Genomic DNA, 20,825 nt, shown 5'->3' on the forward strand with positions numbered 1-20,825 from the left:
AGATTCCAATGTTTATTTTTCTTGATATGCAAAAGACTGTACAGAACTGCTTTAGTACCTGTGTATGTACATAAAGATCTTTTATGAATAAAGTATATTTTTGCAAGAAAGAAAAAAATCACTCCTGAATGCAATTTACAAAATCCTATCTAAGGTCATCACCAACTGTGTCAGATCTACCCTGGGATCGGTGATTCACCCTGACCAAACCTGTGCTGTACCTGGCAGGAAAGTCTCTGAGGGCCTCACCCTCCTCAGGGACATGATCGCCTACACAGGACAGGGGGGTGAACACCTATCCCATCAGCCTGGGACCAGGAGAAGATCTTTGATGGGATATCTATACCTACATGTGCTGTCCAGAATGGGCTTTGGGGAGGGAATCCATAATTGGATCCAATTGCTCTGCACCAACATCATGAGTGCCGTCTCATTCAGTGGGTAGGAATCAGAAAACTTCTCGATAAGATAAGGCAGGGCTGCCCATTCTCTTCTGCCTTGTTTGTGTGTTGTACGAAGCCATTTGCTGAGTCCATCAGGAAGGATACAAGTCTGAGAGGGGTGACTATTTCCAGGCAGTGGAGGCCTGCAGGTTAAAGCCTCCCTGTACATGGATGATGTTACTGTTTTCTGCTCAGATCTCCTCTCAGTGTACAGTCTCAGGAGAATCTGCATTCAATTTAAACTGGCCTCGGGAGCTAAGGTAAATCAAGGTAAGAGTGAGGCCATGTTCTTTGGGAACTGGGCCGGCCAATCCATTATCCCCTTCACTGTCAGGACAGATTACCTGAAGGTGCTGGGAATATAGTTCAGAGGGGCCAGAATGTGTGCCAAAACTTGGGAGGAGCATATCACCAAGGTGAGGCAGAAACTGGGCAGATGGGAACACTGCTTCCTCTCCACTGTGGGTAAAACCCAGTCATCAGGTGTAAGGTACTCTTGGAGTTGTTGTATGTGGCATGGGTTTGGTCTATTCCCCAAACTATGACCACTGTATTCATCTGAGTCGGCTTCCACACCATGTGAAAGCTCTAGATAAAGCAGGGGGGAGAATGTACCAATGCCGCCCTCATCCTGATCATCACTTTTGTGCATGGCTGCATTCAGCTGTGTGTAGACCCTTGGTAAGCAAACACCAAATCTCACTACATACTGAAGTTCTACTTGTACCAGGTGTTGTGAAGGATAGGCTGGGCTTGTTACGGTGGAGTGCTCCAAGTAGTTGGACCATTCTTCTTAGCCTGGAGAAATTTACAAAGAGAAATAACTTTGAACACAAGTCCATCAGGAAGTGGTCAGCACATAGTGTCCTCGAGACCCTGTGGAAAAGGAGAGGGTGATTCCTGTCAGATAGTTCTCTGAGCAGACTGACAACGTAATTTGGCAGAATGGCCTGGTCTCTGTGCACCACCGCACACAGCCCTTGAAGCGGCTGAGCTGGTGAAGAGGCTGTCACTCATCCCCTGGAATGTGGTTTTGTAGAGAAGGTCTGGAGAGAGATGTGGTGGTTTTTGTCAAGATTTGTCCCAAACAGCTTTGTGACACAGAACTCTGTGCTCTATGGTCTGTGACCTGAGACGTGCACCAAGACAAACATTGACTGCACCTGGAAGACCATCAACTCAGTGAAAGACACTCTTTGGTCTGCCTGAAACTTGTTAGTCTTCCAGTACAGAGAGTTGACCTTGACAGAGTGTGGCAGACTGGCACATTCCAAAGTCCATGACAATGTGCTGACAGACACACTGGAGCTTGGGGAACCTGCCACTAAGGCGCAGCGAGGAAAGATCACATTGCCTTCCTGCCAAAGTACAAGTGTTTGTTCAGTTGTGAGATCACTGCATTGCCTCAAATTATTTTCTTCCTGGATGAGTTAAAAATCCCCTTGTTATTTGCAATTGTGTGGTAGCTCCATGGGATGACAAATTCCAAGGTACTGTTTAAGTTTCTTTATTCTTGTTGGTAAGATTGTACAGAACAGAATAACAACCTTTTCATATATATTTATAGATGAAGTTTTTTTATGAATAAAGTACATTTTTGCAATTAAAAAAATAAACCTAATGCTACTGCCTCATCTTCTCCCCATAGCTCTGTACCTTTTCTTCCTTTTCATATAATCCATTTTCCTCTTGGATGCTTTTTTGATGCTTTCCACATTCTCAGACAGATTATTCCAGATCCTCACCACTCACTGCATAAAACATATTTTTCTTTTGTCACCATTGCTTATTTTGCCACTTATCTTAAATCTGTGCCCTCTTATTCCTTCCAAAAATGGGAACCGTTTCTCCCTGTTTAGTCTGTGCACCACTCATTATTTTGAACAATTCTATCAAATCTCCTCTTAAACTTCTCTTCAAGAATAATAGTCCGATCTAACTAAACAGTAGAAGATGTCCATTCCTGGAACCAATCTTTTCTACAACGTCTAAATGTGTTCAGGAAAATTTTCTTTATCAATATGTAAATGTTCCTATTGGAAAAGGAGCAAAACTTGACCTTCTCTTGGGCAATAAGACAGGGCAAGTGACTGAAGTTTTACTGGGGAATACTTTGGGACTAGTGATCATCATACTATTTAAAATATGATTTGGAGATGCTGGTGTTGGCTTAAAATAGTTCATAAAATCTCCCATAAAAGTTAAAGTTCTTAATTCTAGTAAGGCAAATTTTAAGGGTATAAAATAAGAACTTTCAAAAGTTGGTTGGGGTAGAATGTTTGCAGTTAAAGAGATGACTGACAAATAGGAAGCCTTCAAAAGTGTGAGAGCAAGAGGTCAGAGGCATTGTGTTCCTGTTGGAGTGAAAGGCAAGGCAATCAGATTAGGGAACAATGGATGAATAAAAATATTGAGGTTCTAGTCAAGAATAAAAAAGAAATGTATATTAGAGATAGTCAACTGGGATCAACTGAATCTCTTGAAGAGTAAAATGATTGTACAGGCACTCTTAAAAAGGACATCAAGAAGGCAGAAAGGGGATACCTTGGCAAATAAGGTTAAAGATAATCCAAAAAGATTCTACAAATATATTAAGAAAAAGAGAGCAACTAGAGAGCAATTAGGACCCCTAAAAGATCATCAAAGTTGTCTTTGTGTTGAGCCTCAGGAGATGGGAGAAATATTAAAAGAATATTTCTCATCAGCTTTTGCTGTTAGAAAGAAATGGAGGCTAGAGAACTCAGGGAAATAAATAGTGATGTTTTGAAAATAGTTCACATTATACAAAAGGAATTGCTAGCGGTTTTAGAAAACGTAAAGGTGGATAAATCTCCAGGATCTGATCAAGTGAATCCCAGGATATTGTGGTAAATTAGGGAGGAAACTGCAGGGCTCCTTGCAGAAATATCTGTATCATCTATAAACACGGGTGAAGTACCGGAAGACTGGAGGGTGGCTAATGTTGTGCCATTATTTAAGAAGGATTGTAAGGAGAAGCCTGGAAATTATACACCCGTGAGTCTGACATTGGTGGTGGTTAAGTTAGATTAGATTAGATTACTTAGATTAGATTACTTACAGTGTGGAAACAGGCCCTTCAGCCCAACAAGTCCACACCGACCCGCCGAAGCGCAACCCACCCATACCCCTACATATACCCCTTACCTAACACTACGGGCAATTTAGCATGGCCAATTCACCTGACCCGCACATCTTTGGACTGTGGGAGGAAACCGGAGCACCCGGAGGAAACCCACGCAGACACGGGGAGAACGTGCAAACTCCACACAGACAGTCGCCTGAGGCGGGAATTGAACCCAGGTCCCTGGCGCTGTGAGGCAGCAGTGCTAACCACTGTTGTTGGAGGTGATTCTGAAAGTTAGGATTAACATGCATTTGGAGAGGCAAAGATTGATTAGAGATAGTCAGCATGATTTTATGCAAGGAAAATCATGTCTCACAAACTTGACTGAGTTTTTTAATGAAGTAACCAAAATGATTAATGCAGGCTAATTAGTAAAGTTAGATAACATAGGATTCAGGGTGAGCTTGCCATTTGGATACACAATTGGCTTTATAGTAGGAGACAGAGGGTGGTGGTGGAGGAGGGCTGCTTTTCAGACTGGAGGCTTATGACCAGTGGTATTCCACAAGGATCGGTACTGGGTCCATTTTTGTTTGTCATATGTATAAATAATTTGGATAAGAATGTAGGAGGCATGGTTAATAAGTTTGCAGCTGACACTAAATTTGGTGATATAATGGGCAGTGAATAAGCTTATTTAAACAATCTTTATCAATTGGATCAATAGGCTGAGGAGTGGCATATGGAGTTTAATTTGGATAAATGTGATGTATTGCAGTTTGGTAATATAAACAAGGAAGAACTTATACAATTTATGGTAGGGCCCTGGGTAGTGTTGTAGAGCAGAGAGACCTAGGGGTTCAAGTACATAATTCTTTGAAATTTGCATCAAAGGTAGACTGGGTGGTTAAGAAAGCATTTAGCGCACTTGATTTCATTACTCAGACAATTGAGTATAGGAGTTATGACATCATATTGAGGTTGTACAGGACATTGGTGAGGCCTGTTCTGGAGGGGGTTCAGAAAACATTTTCCAGGATGTTACCAGGAAAGGAGGGTCTGAAATATAAAAATAGACTGGAAAGGCTGGGACTTTTTTCACTGGAATGTAGGAGGTTGAGGGGTGACAATACTGAGGCTTATAAAATCATGAGGGGCATAGATAAGGTGAATATTAGGGTTCCTTTCCCTCGGATAAGGGAGTTCAAAACTAGGGGGCATTTTTTAAGCTGAGAGGAGAAAGATTTAACAAGGATATCAGGGGCAACCTTTTTACACAGAGAGTTCGTGTGTGGAATAAACTGCTGAAGAAAGTGATGGATGTAGGTATATGTTCAAAAAACATTTCGATATGTACATGAATAAGAAGTGTTTGGAGGGATATAGGCCAAGCACAGGCAGGTGGGAATAGTTTGTTTCCATATTTCCAATAGTTTGTGACCGTATAACTTTGTAATGTCTTCACAGCCTTGCTGAAATACAGAACTAGACCCAGTGCTCCAGGTTGAGACCTAATACATATTTTATAAAAGTTTAACAGAGGTTTGCCAACATCAGACGTCAGTTTTTCAATTTTGCACATAAAGTCAATTTTACACAAATCACAAACAGTTTATTCTGAATATTATATTTTTTAAATTTGTTCCCCGAAATGCTAGTTTGCCTTTGCATGGTGTATCCTCAGTTGACTTCTGCTTACTTTGGCAGAAGTGCAGTTCACAGAACCACCAAGAGTGGGACTCCACAGTGCCCATTGTGAAGGACACAGACCCTGCCTGAAATCCTGAGAAGGAATACTTAGTGAGAGCAGACTTCCAGCTGCTCATTGCAAAATTTCAAAGACAACCTTCCATTCTGATGGGTGGCAAGAAAAGTCAAAGATTGCTAAGGATAGGTTGTCCCTTACTGTAAACACAGAATTCCTTGACTAGCTTGAGCCGTCCCCTAGACTTGCCCTTAAACAGTGAATATATTTCTCGAAAGTGGTCAGAAAGCTCAACTGCCCACTCTTCTCTGTCCAGAATGTATGATACATGGGTTGGAAAACTGGTGAAGCTATCATCTCATAAATTGCAGCTGATTCTGACTCCCCACCAATCCCCTAACCCCACACTTCTGTCCAATCCCCTATGCTGCCCATATTGTGCCCTGGCTCCCAACAATAATATTAATATTGTACATATATCTGGAAAGCAAGAATATACAATTGCCTAACTTTCATTTAAGCAAGTATGTAATGTTTTTATCTAGCTGAGAACTGCTTTGAATTTTCTTGTCACTTGCTGCGAGGGACATTGGACCCAGAGGAATCTCCTACCTATGAATATCTACGATTTGTGGGAAATTTCCAATCATATGACAGTGGTGAGTGTTGAAATTTAGTCCAGATCTATTATGTGAGACTAAGGGCTTAAAAATTGGTTTGCAAAACATGTATTCTATATTACATAAGAACACACAAATTAGATAAGTAAATAGTTTAAAGAGTGGAACTGAAGAAAGAAGGATTAATTCACAATAAGTAAATCACTAAGCCACGTAAACTTTTTTTTCACAAATGTCCCATTCTAGGAATTATTAGTGGACAAAATTAAATGTAACACAGAAGCAAAATCTAACCAACAGAAAATCGTGACAATACCCAGAAAGAGAGAGAAATAGAATTAAGGCTCTCGACTTGAATTACTTAAAACTCCTTCAGTTACGCAGTTAAAATTGGTGTTTCAATGTGATGGGCCTCTGTCAGAAAAGGTGAGAGATGTAATATGATTTGATACAGAGGCCAGCAGAGAAGAGCTCAAAAGAACAGTAGGGAAGATCACTGATCAAGGAAAGGAAGAAGTAGCCAAATGAGAGATGGCAGTGAAAGGCAGAAGGAGATGATAATGCAACACTAAAGCCAACAAAAGGTAGAGCTAAATGAGATGTAAATAGGAATAGCAGATAATCATCAATTCTTGGATGAAAAATCAGGGACTGAAGCTTGCATCATAAATTATTGAATTCAGTACTGGGTCTGGAAATGTTTTGAAATGCTTAGTTGAATGTGAAGGTACTATTCCTTCAGCCCATGTTCAGTTTAATTGAAACAATATAGCATACTGAGGTAGAGGCCAGAAACAGAGAGTGGGGCAGTGAATTAATATGTCAAACATCCAGAACCTCAGGGTCATGCCTGAGGTAATTGCAGGTAATTCAAAATAATCTATGTATAGCCACCCCACTGTAACATACAAGTCTTACTTTACTTGGACAGTCTTTCAGGAATGAAAGGACTGTTGTATGAGGAGCAATTGAATAGCTTGAGCTTGTATTCATTGGAGTTCAAAAAGGTTAGAGGGCCATCTGATAGAGGTATATAAAATGCTAAAGGGGATTGATAAGATGGACTTTGAACAGATGTTCCCCCTTGTGGGACAGTCTCAAACTAACAGTCGTTGACATAGAGTGAGATGAAGTAGATTCAAAACTGAGATGAGGAGAAACTACTTCTCTCAGAGGGTTATGAAACTGTCAAATTCACTGCCCCAGAGAGCAGAGGAGGCAGAATTATCAACAGATTCAAGGAAGAAATAGATATGTTCCTGGTGAAAAGTGAGATAAAGGGCTCTGGGGAGCAGGCAGGAAAGTGAAGTTGAGACCAGGATAAGATTAGCCATGATCATGTTAAGTGGCAGAGTGGTCTCGAAGGGCTGAATTGCCTACTCCCACTCCTAATTCCTAAATTCCTAAGTTGTATCTTCTGCACTTGCAGAATCTCTAGAGTCTGCCTTTCTAGTGGGATATGATGTACTCAGGATGGAACTAGTGGTGTCTAGGATATTAGCTGTAAGATACAAATATGTCAAGTTGTTGCTTGACAGCTTTCCCAATTTTGGCATAAGATCTAGATTTTAGTAAAGGAGAAAGCCACAGGTCAACTGAGTTATCATTTCTGGTGCTGAGGTCAATCTGGAAGTGTAGCTCAGCACTATTCTTTATTGGCTTTTTCTCCAACTTTCCTTCCTTCCATTTCATGATAGCTCCTGTTTTTAAGTCCTATTTCCTAACAGGGATTCATTAGCTGTGTGCTAATGGTAGAGTTGTGAATCCTACAGCATTTGGCTCATAGTACTGCACTGTCCCTGACTGAGACTTGATGCTTTTCAATATTGCAGTACATGAGTAATAGAGATTGTGACTGAGAACAGCATGTTTACTGTTAATATTTGCCTACAATTACTATGCCAATATAGGTGTATGCAGTATGGGTGTACTTTGGTTAATAATTTTTAAACAGACAGATGTTATGCATTAAGAAAATTTACTAACTTGACCTGGAAAAAAATACTTGGCTAAGCAGTGTTGTGCCAAATAAAAGATTTGCTTGTTTTACTGGATTGTACAGAAAAGAAACATAATCCTGATAAAATTCCACATTCAGAATCCTGTAGAGATGCATATATTTAGATGTACATAAACCATGGAAACACTCTTTGTCTGTCAGAGATACTTACTGAGAGCAGACTTTAAAAAAATGTGGTCATGTTCCAAATAGGTCAACGTCAGTGGTAGAAGATTTGAAATGTTGTTTTGAAAACTCAGCACGTAGGGAATATTGACATTGCAAATGATATACAAGGTGTAATATTCCAGGCTAGCAGGGGACATCTTGGAGGTGGGAGGCCTTGAAGATCAGCGGAATTGTTATTAGGACTGATAACCGACATCTTCCCATTTGTGTGCAGAAAATTCAGGGTGGTACGCAACTGACTTTTCCACTCACCTCCACTTAATACACTTGAATGGTCAATTAACAATATTTAAGATCCTTCCTACCTGCATTGCAATTTTCCTTAGCTGCAGCCAGATAACTGACTGGCAGCCTACCAGCCATTAGATCTCTGCAGACTGCACGTCAGGTGATGGAGTTGGCCTCAAGCTTCATTCAGTTCTACATGACTGAAGGCATGGACATGAGCAAGAGCAAGTAGTTGACAATCTCCCTGATGACCTCCTTTCACTGACTTCAATGGCCTCCCTGCCCCTGTGACCCTCACTACATGGGGTACACCCTCAAATAATAGTTACCTTTCTCATTGGGTCACTGCTTGATCCTGGGGCTGTGAGGAGTTGCAGTACTGGCAGCAGCCACCACCTCTCCTGTGATGCTGTGGAGTGATAGATTTACTAGTCTCCAATTTGCAAACAATTGTCCTGCTCAAGTCTGTGTGCATTTAAAGCAACCTCAACTCAAAAATAAATTCTGTTTTAGAGAATTCATACATTTAAAATGACAAAACTTATTCTAGTTGGTGTAAGGAAGGGGATTCAATTACAAAATCCATTTGGAATTTGGGATGTATGACCAATTTGTAAAGCACTTTTAATTACAGATTCTTTCATTGCCTAATGTGCACTATGAATAATATGACCAGATGTAATTCAGATTGATGATCATGTATGTGCACCCAAAAGCAGCCTAATGTTACTTAACAATTAATAGAGTATTTACCCAAATTTGTCAGCTTCATTGACCACTTTTAAAGAAATGGGATCCTGGCAAAATTCCACAGTAAGGATCCTGTCGAGATGCATATATTTCGATGCATATATATAATAGAAACATTCATAATTAGTCTTTGTATAGAATATGTTAATAGATTGCTTATTACAGACTGGTATAAACCACTGTTTGAAATGTTCTTTTTCTTCTTTCTAATTGTAGTGCCTAGTTCATCTTGTAATGGTTTTGAAGGTTCTGTACAAAGGACACTTCAAACAACAGTAGATGAACAGATGTGTTTTGTAGCAACCGTCCGTCTAGCAACACCTCAATTTATAAAGGTTAGTACATATGGACAGTGAAAATAGATCACACCAGAGTACTAATCTCCCAGGAATTGATTCCTGAACTGCAACCAACAGGCTAGAGAATACTGAATATTAGCTCCTGATTGAAATTAGACTGGTGAATGGTAGATTCTTGCTGTATCATCCTAGCCTGTTCATTGAAAAAAGTCAATTTAAATTTCATGAAGGTCTTCGAACAATGCAATAGGCAATCAGGAGGAGGCTAAGCAGAGCAAGACTTCTGGACATTCCAAGTCACTTATACTTCAGTTTTAGGCACTTTGTCAGGTGCTGCATTTCTCTGGTGGACCAGATACACTGTCTGACACCTAGATGTATATTTTACAAGTGGTATCAATACATTTGTAGGAGGCACTTTTTAAAATTTGTTTATTAATTAAAATTAAATAGCATGACTTTTTACATGGTTCTTATTTTCTAATGCTTTTGAATTTTTTGTAAACTTGTTAAATGTAAGTAAAATTCTGACTTTTACTCTAAATTGTGAACCAAGTAATGGCCTTTAGGTGATTATTAATTTCAATTTACGTTCAACGGTATTTTTAATATATATGACATCCTCAGTAAGTAATGAAAGAAGAATTGAATGCTGAGCTGGAGAGAGTTTAAATAGATAGATAAATAACTTGGATGTACAGGTTTTTGAAGGATGGGAAGTGAGGTAGAGAGGTACACTGGAAGTCAGAGAATTTTAAAGATAAAGTAATTAATGCGAACAGAGGGAAAGAGAACTTATTGATGATGGAGAAGCAAAGTAAGAGAGTAATAAACAGGTGGCCAGAGTTGGAAAAGTGACAAAAGGGGAAGTGAGCCTTGTCAAGATACAGTTGAGCAATCAGAGAGTGAGGCACTGGGCAGCAGGGCAGCTCAGCGATTAGCCCTGCTGCCTCACAGTGCCAGGGCCATTGGTTTGATTCCAGCCTCAGGTGACAGTCTGCATGGAGTTTGCACATTCTCCCTCTGTCTGCATGGGTTTCGGCTGGATGCTCCAGTTGCCTCCCACAGTCCAAAGATGTGCAGGTTAGGTGGATTTGCCATACTAAATTGCCAATAGTGTCCAAGAATGTACAGGCTAGATGGATGAGCCATGGGAACTGTGAGGTTACAGGGATTGAGTAGGGTGTTGGGTCTAGGTGTGATGCTCTTCAGAGGGTTGGTGCAGACGCGATGGGCTGCATGGCCTCTTTCCAGTCTGTACAGATCCGATGATTCATTGTACAGGGCAGAATCTAGGTTTTAGACAAATTTGAGTTTATGGAGGGGACGAGGGGAAGCCAGTGATGAGAATATTGGAATAATAGGGATTTGAGATGAGAAAAACATGAATGAGAGTTTTTCTGCTTTAGGTACAGATGATGAGATCAGTAATAGTGAAGCAGCTTCTTCCAGCATTAATTTTCCACATTTTGGATTCAATGTCAAGTTACTCCCAGGTCAGCTATATTCCAGAACAAACTGAACAGAATGAGGTAGATCTTCATTTTGTGTGATCATGAAAATTGGTGATAGCAAGTCACAGCTTGATTTTCATCTCTGCTGGTTCCATTGAAATCATTGAACTACCTGCTTTGGATGTTTTCCCACATAATTATGCACGTGTTTTCTATAGGGAATGGCATTATCTAATAGCCCATGTCTCTGTGGGACAAAATTTGTGATCATTATATATTGTTTAAAATAGTTATAGCTACCAGTGGTTTGAAGATGGGGAGGTCTCATAAACTACAGTGCATAGTCTGCCTGCTGCCTTCCCAGTGTCCCTCAAACAGTTTCCCATGTTATGGAGGACAGTGGATGTGTCAGACAGGCCAACCACCTTTGGGACAGTCAAGGCCCGTAAGTGGCTCTTCAGTGCATCATCCAACCCCACACACTATTGTGGCAAAGGAGGCCTATGACAAACTGGTCATAGTCTTCACTGGGTAAGAGATGTTCCCTGTCCCCAGTGGAGGCACCCCATCCATTGCCGGCCACCACAAAAGCCATACCCCTGACATTACCTTTCCCCAGCCTCTCAAATCCTCTCCCAGCCACCAAATTCTGCATTCGGCCCATTGTGCCTGCACCAGCTGTATTATCTAATCCAGCTGTATTATCAAGTACCAATTTCCTACATTTCCCCATATTCGAGTACACCATTATAATTTTAAAAATCCAATGCCCTCTTGAATTCTTCAGTTGAACCTGTCTCCATCACATTTCCAGGCAGTGCATTCCATGCCCTAACTACTCACCGTGTGCAATTTTTTTTTCTCAATTCACCCTTGCTTTATTTACATGTCACTTTAAATCTATGCTCTCGTTCTTCCTTCATTTGGAAGCAGAAACAATTTCACTCTCTCGACTCTGCCGAACTGCTCATGATTTTGAAAACCTCAATCAGATTTCCTCTCAACCTTCTTCTCTTTAGGGAGAAAAGTCCCAAGTTCTCCAGTCTATCCTCATTGTTAAGATTCTCATATTTGGAACATTTACAGTAAATCATTTCTGCACTTGCTCCAATACATTCACAACTTCTCTATAATGTGGTGCCCGCACTGAACACCATATCCATCTGAGGTTTAAGAAGTGTCTTATATAAGTTCAACAAGCCCTTGCTCTTGTTCTCTACGCTCTTATAAATAAAGCCGAGAACACTATATGCTTTATTAACTGCCCTCTCCACTTGATTGTGACCTTCAATGATTTGGGCACGTATGGTCCCTCTTCTCCTGCACCCCCTGTAGAATTATACCCCCTATTTCATAGTGTTGTTCAATGTTTTGCCAACCAAAGTGTATCACCTCACATTACTCACCGTTGAATATCACCTGCCACTTATCTGCATATTCCAAGTTGTCTATGTCCCATTATAATTGGGGCCTGCCACCCAGGCCCTGCTGATAACCCAGACACGCTTTCAGTCTGAACTTCCTATTTTTCTTGGGTTGTCTGTTGTCCAGCTGTAGCCACAGCTTAAATCTGATATTTCTGAAAGCACAGAAACTCTCTAAGACCTCCTCCCAATATGGAGCAATTGAGACAATTAATGTCCCAGTCAGTGGGCTTTCTACTTTTTCTATTTGAGATCCCAGTTTAGGGGAGGGGCAGATTAGATTAGATTAGATTACTTTCAGTGTGGAAACAGGCCCTTCGGCCCAACAAGTCCACACCTATCACTAGGGGCAATTTAGCATGGCCAATTCACCTAACCTGCACATCTTTGGACTGTGGGAAGAAACCGGAGCACCCGGAAGAAACCCACGCAGACACGGGGAGAACGTGCAAACTCCACACAGTCAGTCGCCTGAGGCGGGAGTTGAACCCGGGTCTCTGGCGCTGTGAGGCAGCAGTGCTAACCACTGTGCCACCATGCCGCCCATGAATGTGGTGCTCTGTAAAATCCAACCTCAGGTAAAGACTCCTGTAAAAACATTAATTTCAGTGAACTGAGTAAAAATTTGGCTCAGGTAGATTGGTATCAAAAATTAATAGACAAAACAGAAATTAAATAATGGACCTCAAAAAGATGGTCACGTATAGAGGACGCACTTTCTTGAGGCACAGGAAAGAAAGGTTTTCAAGGCTAAAGCTGACTAAACATGTCGAGAATAAAAATGAGAGGGAAAAAGCAGGCTTGTGACAATTGGAAGGCTTATGATGCACCAGAAAACCAAGCTGAACATAGAAAGTGCAGAGGAGATCCAAGAAATTGTACATAATAGGAATAGAGAGAGTATGAGAATAGATTAGCAAGTGACATAAAGGTCAGACAAAAGTATTTTCTAAGTACAAATGTGGTAAAAAGATAGCCAAAGGAAGAGCAGGGCTATTTAGGGACCAGAAAAAGATATCTTCTGGAGGCAGAGGGCATGGCTGAGATACAAAATGATTACTTTGCAACTATTTAGTACAATGAATTTTGAAGTTATGTGTTTTGATGCATTTTTGTAGGAAAGATGAAATGCAGCAAAATGAACTAAATGCTGGATAAAAGCAAATTGGGCTTTGACAGAGGGTCAGTTAGACTCGAACCGTCAGCTCTTTTCTATCCTTACAGATGCTGCCAGACTTACTGAGATTTTCCAGCATTTTCTCTTTTGGTGAACTAAATACTGTAGTTTTAAAGGGTCTGGAAGAACAGAGTGAGATCTGGGGGAAATGTACATGAAACTATGAAGGTATAAGATGGAAAGTATGTTGCAAAAGAAAATGGCGTCCTTCACTTTGTTAGTAGAGGAATAGAGTGCAGAAACAAAGATGCTTCTGTGTTACTGCTAATGAGCCAAGGGCCAAAATGATGCTACATGACCAGCAATGGCATTCTGGGTTATGGATGTGTCGATACTTGAGATTTTCACATAAATTGTACCTATGCTATCAATCCAGTATGAAAGAGTAATTCTGTGTTAAGGAAAAAAATATATAAGAATATGAAAGCTAACTGGTTAGGCCTCAGCTGCAGTATTGTGTTCAGTTCTAGACTCAATATTTTAGAAAGGATATCCAGAACTTGGTAAAGGTGCAAAAGTGATTTATTAGAATGGTACCAAGTTTTAGGGACTTTCTTTGTTGTGGTTCTGTTCGCCAAGCTGGGAATTTGTGTTGCAGATGTTTCCTGTCTAGGTGACAACCTCAGTGTTTGGGAGCCTCCTGTGGTGCTTCTGTGATGTTTCCTCCGGCATTTATAGTGATATGTCTCTGCCGCTTCTGGTTGTCAGTTCCAGCTGTCCGCTGCAGTGGCCGGTATATTGGGTCCAGGTCGATGTGTTTATTGATTGAATCTGTGGATAAGTGCCATGCCTTTAGGAATTTCCTGGCTGTTCTCTGTTTGGCTTGTCCTATAATAGTAGTGTTGTCCCAGTTGAACTCATATACCGGCCACTGCAGTGGACAGCTGGAACTGACAACCGGAAGCGGCAGATACAAATCACTATAAATGCCGGAGGAAACATCACAGAAGCGCTTCACCGGAGGCTCCCAAGCACTGAGGATGCCACCTAGTGAGGGGACGAAATTCCCAGCTCAACGAACAGAACCACAACAACGAGCACCCAAGCTACAAATCTTCTCCCAAACTTTGAACATTTAGGGACTTTCATTAAGTGACAGGACTAGAGAAGCGGAGGTTATTCTCCTAAGAGCAGAGAAGGTTAACAGGATATTTATTTTTAGCGTTGATAGAGTAAATAAAGAAAAAAACTTATTTTAGTGACAAAACAGTTGGTAATGAGAGGACAGAGATTTCAGATGATTAGTAAAAGAACAAATGATGACTCAAAAAAAATTATTTTACAGTGCAAGTTGTTCAATCTGTACACTGTAGAAATATTCAGTGAATTAGCTGTGCTTCCAGGTGTAAAATTAAGACGGTAGAACATAACATGCTTATAATACTCTGACGGTATTAGAAGAGGCAGTACAAAATAGCATAGATCAAGTAAAATATAGAATTTAGAATAATGTTTGAATATGAACACCAAAAAGAGAAAAGAAATGATGGTTGGATGGAGTGTGTTAGAATAAATTAGGGTGACGTTTGAATTATGTGGTGTTTCACTGGACCAAGTAAATAAGTTGGCTATTTAGGACAAATACCAACAGAAGGTGACAGGTATGATGCAAAAGTTAAAAGAAGAATGGAGGTAGCCAGAACTAATTTTTTTAAAGATAAAGAATATGTTAACAACAATAAAACTTAAGATGGTAACAAGGAAAATAATTCATAAAAGTGTACATTCTATCTGTCCTATTTCCTGTATAGCTCGGACACCTTGTCAAAAATTATAGGTCTCTGGAAGAAAATAAGTTTTCTTGAAATCTGGATGCTTAACTGTTTGCTAAAAATTCCATATACAGAACATTAGTCAAATGAAGAAGCATTTAAAAGTACAAGAGGAAAAAGAACTTTAAGAAGATGACATCCAGAAAATAAATTGTCAGTATTTTGGACATTTAATCAGAGCTGAAAAGCTGCAGAGAATTCTTTCAGAAAGCAGTGTGGAGAATAGCACAAAGAGGGATCAATCTAGGAGTAGTTGGATGGCAAATCGCATGGAGTGGTTGTTAATTGGCTGCAGTGAATATGTGAGGATGGAATAGTGTGGCACACCGTGATAACATATCTTCTGGCAGAAATAGCTACATGCAGCAACAGAATTGTTGTGATCCAGGATGTAATGTCCGAAAGACTGGTCAGAATCAAATTCAATAATAACGGCCAAAATTAAATAGATAAGAAATTAAAAGGAAATATTTTACAGGGCTACAGGAAGAGAGCAAAGGAGTGTGATTAATTGAACACCTCTATCATAAACCTAGCATAGGCAAAACGGGTCTTTTTTTTGTGCAGAATCATTCAATGATTCTGTGCAGTGGAAAGCTAAGGAGTAACTGTTGCCTGTGAATGCAAAAATTTGCTGTTTACTCAACAATGAGTCCTTTATTCTTAAATTTGTAAGGAAAAGCACAATCTATTATGCCACACAATTATATCAGTCAATTATTTACTTTCTACATTTATTCTGAATATTAAAAAGGGAAAGATTTGTCAATGAACCATATTTATTATTAAAGCACATTGATTTGCAAAGCTCTGAAATGTAGCATTAAAATCTGTTCTGTATAAAATCTACCACTGTTAACCATATTTACAATACTTTATTTCAACACAGGAGATGTGCATAATAGAGGAGCCTTTGGAAGAATTTACCTCTAGACATAGCTTGGAGTGGAAGTTTTTATTTCTAGATCACAGGTTAGTGAGAATTTTTTTGTGATTAATGCAGAACTTACCAGTGTCATGTTACCAACTTGATTAAGCGTAAGAAGTAGTTATATAAGCAATGTCTGTTCCTCGAAGGAAAAAGAGTGCTTTATTTCTATTTCCATTTTGCTACATCAAATATTAATTTGAATATTGTTACAGTATTAAAGGGGTGCAGGAACAGAGAAACCTCAGAGTTTACCTACATAAATATTTAAAGGTGATAGGACCAGTTGATGAGGATGTTAAAAGGTGCACAGATTCCTTGGGTTGACAAATACAGGTTTTGAATACTAAATCAAGGAGGTTATGCTGTGTCCATACAAACCAATGAATAGGCTTCAGCAGTGTTAATATGCCCTATTCTATATCCCATAAATCAGGAAAGATGTCTAGGCCTTGAAGAATGGGCAAAGGAAATTTACCAGAATGTTACCAGAGATGAGGCACCTCAATATGTGGAAAGATAAAGTAAGCTGAGATTTTTTTGAAGACCAAGAAAGGATAATGGGAGATTTGTTGGTGGTTTTAATAGCAAACATAAGAAGAAATGGCTTCCACTGAGGGGTGTGCACATTTTAGAAATCAGCAGCAGCACACATACAATTTTCTAATATGTGGCAGGGTGGCCTGTTTTTTTCAGACAAATTGTTGAGTTTGGTGCATAACTTGCTACATCAAGAAATGTTTACTCCTTGTCTTGATCAGTGACTTTGATGTTGCGTTGCTTTTCGTTTTATAATGCCACTCTCTCTGTGGTTAATTCCCCATAGTGTTCAACTCAGAGTAAATGTGGATAGTAATGGATACTGGGAAAATTAATGCAGTATGTTTCAGGATCTCGAAAGGCAACACTAAGGGAATATTATCATTTTGTCAACTAACCTCTGCTTTGTGATCTGAAAATTCTTTAATAATATCATGGTTTCCTCACTTACAAGTTTCAGCTCACTATGGTGACAATTGCCACCTTCCCCTCTCTAGAACAGGGTTTGTTCCCTAGAATGGTGGGCGGCACGGTGGCACAGCAGTTAGCACTGCTGCCTCACTGCGCCAGAGACCTGGGTTCAATTCCCGACTCAGGCGACTGACTGTGTGGAGTTTGCACATTCTCCCTGTGTCTGCATGGGTTTCCTCCGGGTGCTCCGGTTTCCTCTCACAATCCAAAGATGTGCAGGTCAGGTGAATTGGCTAAGCTAAATTGCCTGTAGTGTTAGGTAAAGGGGTAAATGTAGGGGAATGGGTGGGTTGTGCTTCAGCGGGTTGGTGTGGACTTGTTGGGCCGAAGGGCCTGTTTCCACACTGTAAGTAATCTAATCTAAAATGTAGACGGAAGAATAGAGGCATCAATTTGACCCTATTTTGCTTTATTTATGACAATAGAATTCAAACTATCTTATCTACCCAGTAATGAGAGATCACAGCTATTCCTCAAGCAGGCTGCTAAGAAAAGCTTTCTTATGTATCTGGAAGTGTGAACATCCACAGACCAAAGGCAAGAAGACTGGAGTCCATAATGACAACAAGTGCCTCCAGTCAGTATCTAATGAGAGACATACTATGCCTTCAGAAACCATGGTTAGAGCAATTTTTTGTTGTCATAAAGACAGACAAATTTTGCTAGGAATACAGCTGCAATGCTTCATTTCATCATTCTGTACCATTTGAAAGAATCTGCATCAATCCTAGTTGTAGAGTGTAGTCTCCACTCATACCGGTGAAATGCAATCCTAAATAATGTGGACATCAACAGCCTGTTTAGTGTGCACAGCAACACACATATTAAGCTGTGAAAAATATATGCCTAATCACTTGGCATCTGAGTACATTTCTTCAAGTGCTTTCTTACATTCAAAAACCAACAAAATTATAGTCAGAATAAATATGACAGATAATTCCAACCACATTCTAATTGGATATCATGCAATAAACAATTAATGGCAATTGTAATTACTTGGGATTTTATAAAAATACCTTGAATAGGTGAACGTTTAAATGAAGATTTTATACTGTGCTATATCAAAATGTTCACACCTTGTCAAACTTTTCTTTTTAAAGTTGGTTAATCTATCTACATGTGATTCTTATTCATACAACTAATGGTTGTGCTTATGTAATGGAATTTGTTACCTTGTCCCAGGTCTTTTTGACAAATGATCAGATTGTTGTTCCTGAGGCAGGTACACAGCATTGGGAAATTGTCCAGCTTCAGGAGAGACTATCCTGACTAGCTAGATCTTTGTTCTGTGGGATAGGAATACTTGGGTTGAGGGGCGTTACCATGGAAATAGTTCTGAAGTGATCTTGTTAACTGCTCGGAAATGAGACAGACTATTTAAATGTTTTAATAAAAGCAGTTAGGACTCTAATCTCCACAGTCCTTGACCCACCCAGACCCCGTCCATACCAATGCAAGTCCAACCCACTCCGAAGGCACCTCAGATCTTCTATGTCAACCTAAGCCCCTCAACCCCTTCACCTCCCTCCCTTACACACTCCATGCCAATTCACCAAATACATGAGTTGACCTCAGGTGCCATGCTGAGATGAAAATAAAACAAAGTTTGAAGTATCAGTTGCAAAGTTCATTATACTAAAGATTAGATTACTTACTTACAGTGTGGAAACAGGCCCTTCAGCCCAACAAGTTCACACTGACCCTCTGAAGAGCAACCCACCCAGACCCATTCCCCTACATTTACCCCTTCATCTAACGCTACAGGCAATTTAGCATGGCCAATTCACCTAACCTGTACATTTTTGGACTATGGGAGGAAAGCCATGCAGACACAGGGAGAATGTGCAAACTCCACACACAGAGTTGCCTGAGGCAGGAATTGAACCTGGGTCTCTGGCGCTGTGAGGCAGTCAGTGCTAACCATTGTGTCACCGTGCTGCCCACACTTGTTGATAAAAAACCATTCAAAACATTTAAACCTCTTCAAGACCCTAACCACTCATAAAAACAAACATTCATATCCCCACATAAAAAGCAGCCAATCCCTTAGTAGTTCTGCAAATCTGTTAATCATACTGTGAAATTACAGCCTCCCCCACTCAATATGATAATTATTGGTGTGGATGCAGTCAAGAAGTAATAATACTATATGGATCATGCCAACAAACTACTATCAAAATCTGTAGAACTAGTTTTATTTCAACTTAGAGACAATTCAGGCATTAAAAAAGTGGGGATTCAAATGACAGAATTTCATAGAATTCTGAATTTCATAGACTTGAACTCCGTTTTACACACAATCATGTCTGCTCTTAAAAACAGTAAACCACACACTATAGGAAACAAATCTCACTCCAGTAAAATTGGGGTCTGTTTGCTTTTACCCATACACCCCACTGCCTTGGCCCCACCATTCCCACCAGATGAAGACTAAATCTATGGAAATGGGAGAGGGACCTCCAATCTGGGCAACCAAGTTTCTTCAATCTTCTGAAAATTCTCATCATTGTATAGACATTCAATTCAATTAATTAAGTTTGTTTGATTCATTTTCAGGCACTTGTGTTTTCTGTACAAACAGTTTAGTAGTTGCAAGTAAGTTCTGCTTACATTTTGTAGTTAAATATTCTTTCTAACTACAGGGCTCCACCAATCATTGGTTATTTGCCTTTTGAAGTCCTTGGTACATCAGGTTATGATTATTACCACGTGGATGATCTGGAGCAGCTAGCCAGGTGCCATCAACAATGTATGTACTATTCAGGGGGAGAAAAATGCTGAGAATTTTCAAAAATATTTTGAATTAATCTAATGGTACAGAAAATCATGTAACTCTTTCACATCTAAAAATGGACAGCAGAATTCTTAAAACATTACAAATATGCTTAACATATAGTGTCGAATAAAAAATATTTGAAACCTCCTGAGCCAGAATAAATCAAGTACTGTTAATTAACTGCAAGTAATCTTAGTTTTGGTTCAGTTACATCTAATTTCATCAATCTCCAACTTCCAGTGGTGACTCACATTAACAAGGAGTACTTGTCAGGAGCCACTTCTACAAGTATTGTGTCTTGAACTCCAATCAATGCTGCTTTTAAGTGCAGTCCCCTCAATAAGCAAGGAACATTAGTAAATTTTCTCTACAAGTTTATTTTAGAAAATATTTGAACAATGTTTTCTCTACAATGTGAAAGCATTCTATACTGACTTTTCCTCTGTAAAGTTGATTGTAGCCAATTAATGTTAGTAACTTTTTTATTCCACGTCTACATTACATAAATGTAGTTAGGCTGTATATAGCACCTGAAAGTTATGTGCACTAAAATTAACACTCAAAAAGTAATTTTGCAGTTCAGTAAAAACAAGATGTGATTTATTATTTCTATATTTTTCATTTCAAATTGAATAACAATAAGCCTTTAATAATGCACACCACATTGTTTAACACTAATTACCATCAATTATCACATGATCCTTTGTTAAAGGAGAATGAAAATGGTGGAAAATACCTTTTGTTCACATTTTTGACTAGTTATTGAAATAAATTATATGTAGTATATATCCAAAATATAAATGTTTTAGTTGATATTTTTTCATTATAGCAACTGCCAGGTTGCCCCAAAGATATTATCAATTGCCTCAATTGAAAGCAATAAGAGCCCCACTTTAAGATTAGCCTGAGAGCCATACAAAGCTAATATACACTGGATTCTGGGAAAATAAACCACTAATTGATGA

At 39.5% G+C, this 20,825-nt stretch overlaps 1 protein-coding gene across 1 annotated transcript in view; it reads left to right on the forward strand.

Annotated features, from left to right (window-relative positions):
- Positions 1 to 20,825, forward strand: part of LOC132816732 (neuronal PAS domain-containing protein 2-like) — a 78,603-nt gene that overhangs the window by 20,395 nt on the left and 37,383 nt on the right. The window contains exons 6-9 of the mRNA XM_060826636.1: positions 5,779 to 5,892; positions 9,236 to 9,354; positions 16,035 to 16,117; positions 19,727 to 19,833. Of these exons, the coding sequence (XP_060682619.1) occupies positions 5,779 to 5,892; positions 9,236 to 9,354; positions 16,035 to 16,117; positions 19,727 to 19,833 (423 nt within the window). The remainder of the gene's footprint in view (positions 1 to 5,778; positions 5,893 to 9,235; positions 9,355 to 16,034; positions 16,118 to 19,726; positions 19,834 to 20,825) is intronic.

Source organism: Hemiscyllium ocellatum, chromosome 6 (assembly GCF_020745735.1).
Source record: "Hemiscyllium ocellatum isolate sHemOce1 chromosome 6, sHemOce1.pat.X.cur, whole genome shotgun sequence".
Classification (NCBI taxonomy): domain Eukaryota; kingdom Metazoa; phylum Chordata; class Chondrichthyes; order Orectolobiformes; family Hemiscylliidae; genus Hemiscyllium; species Hemiscyllium ocellatum.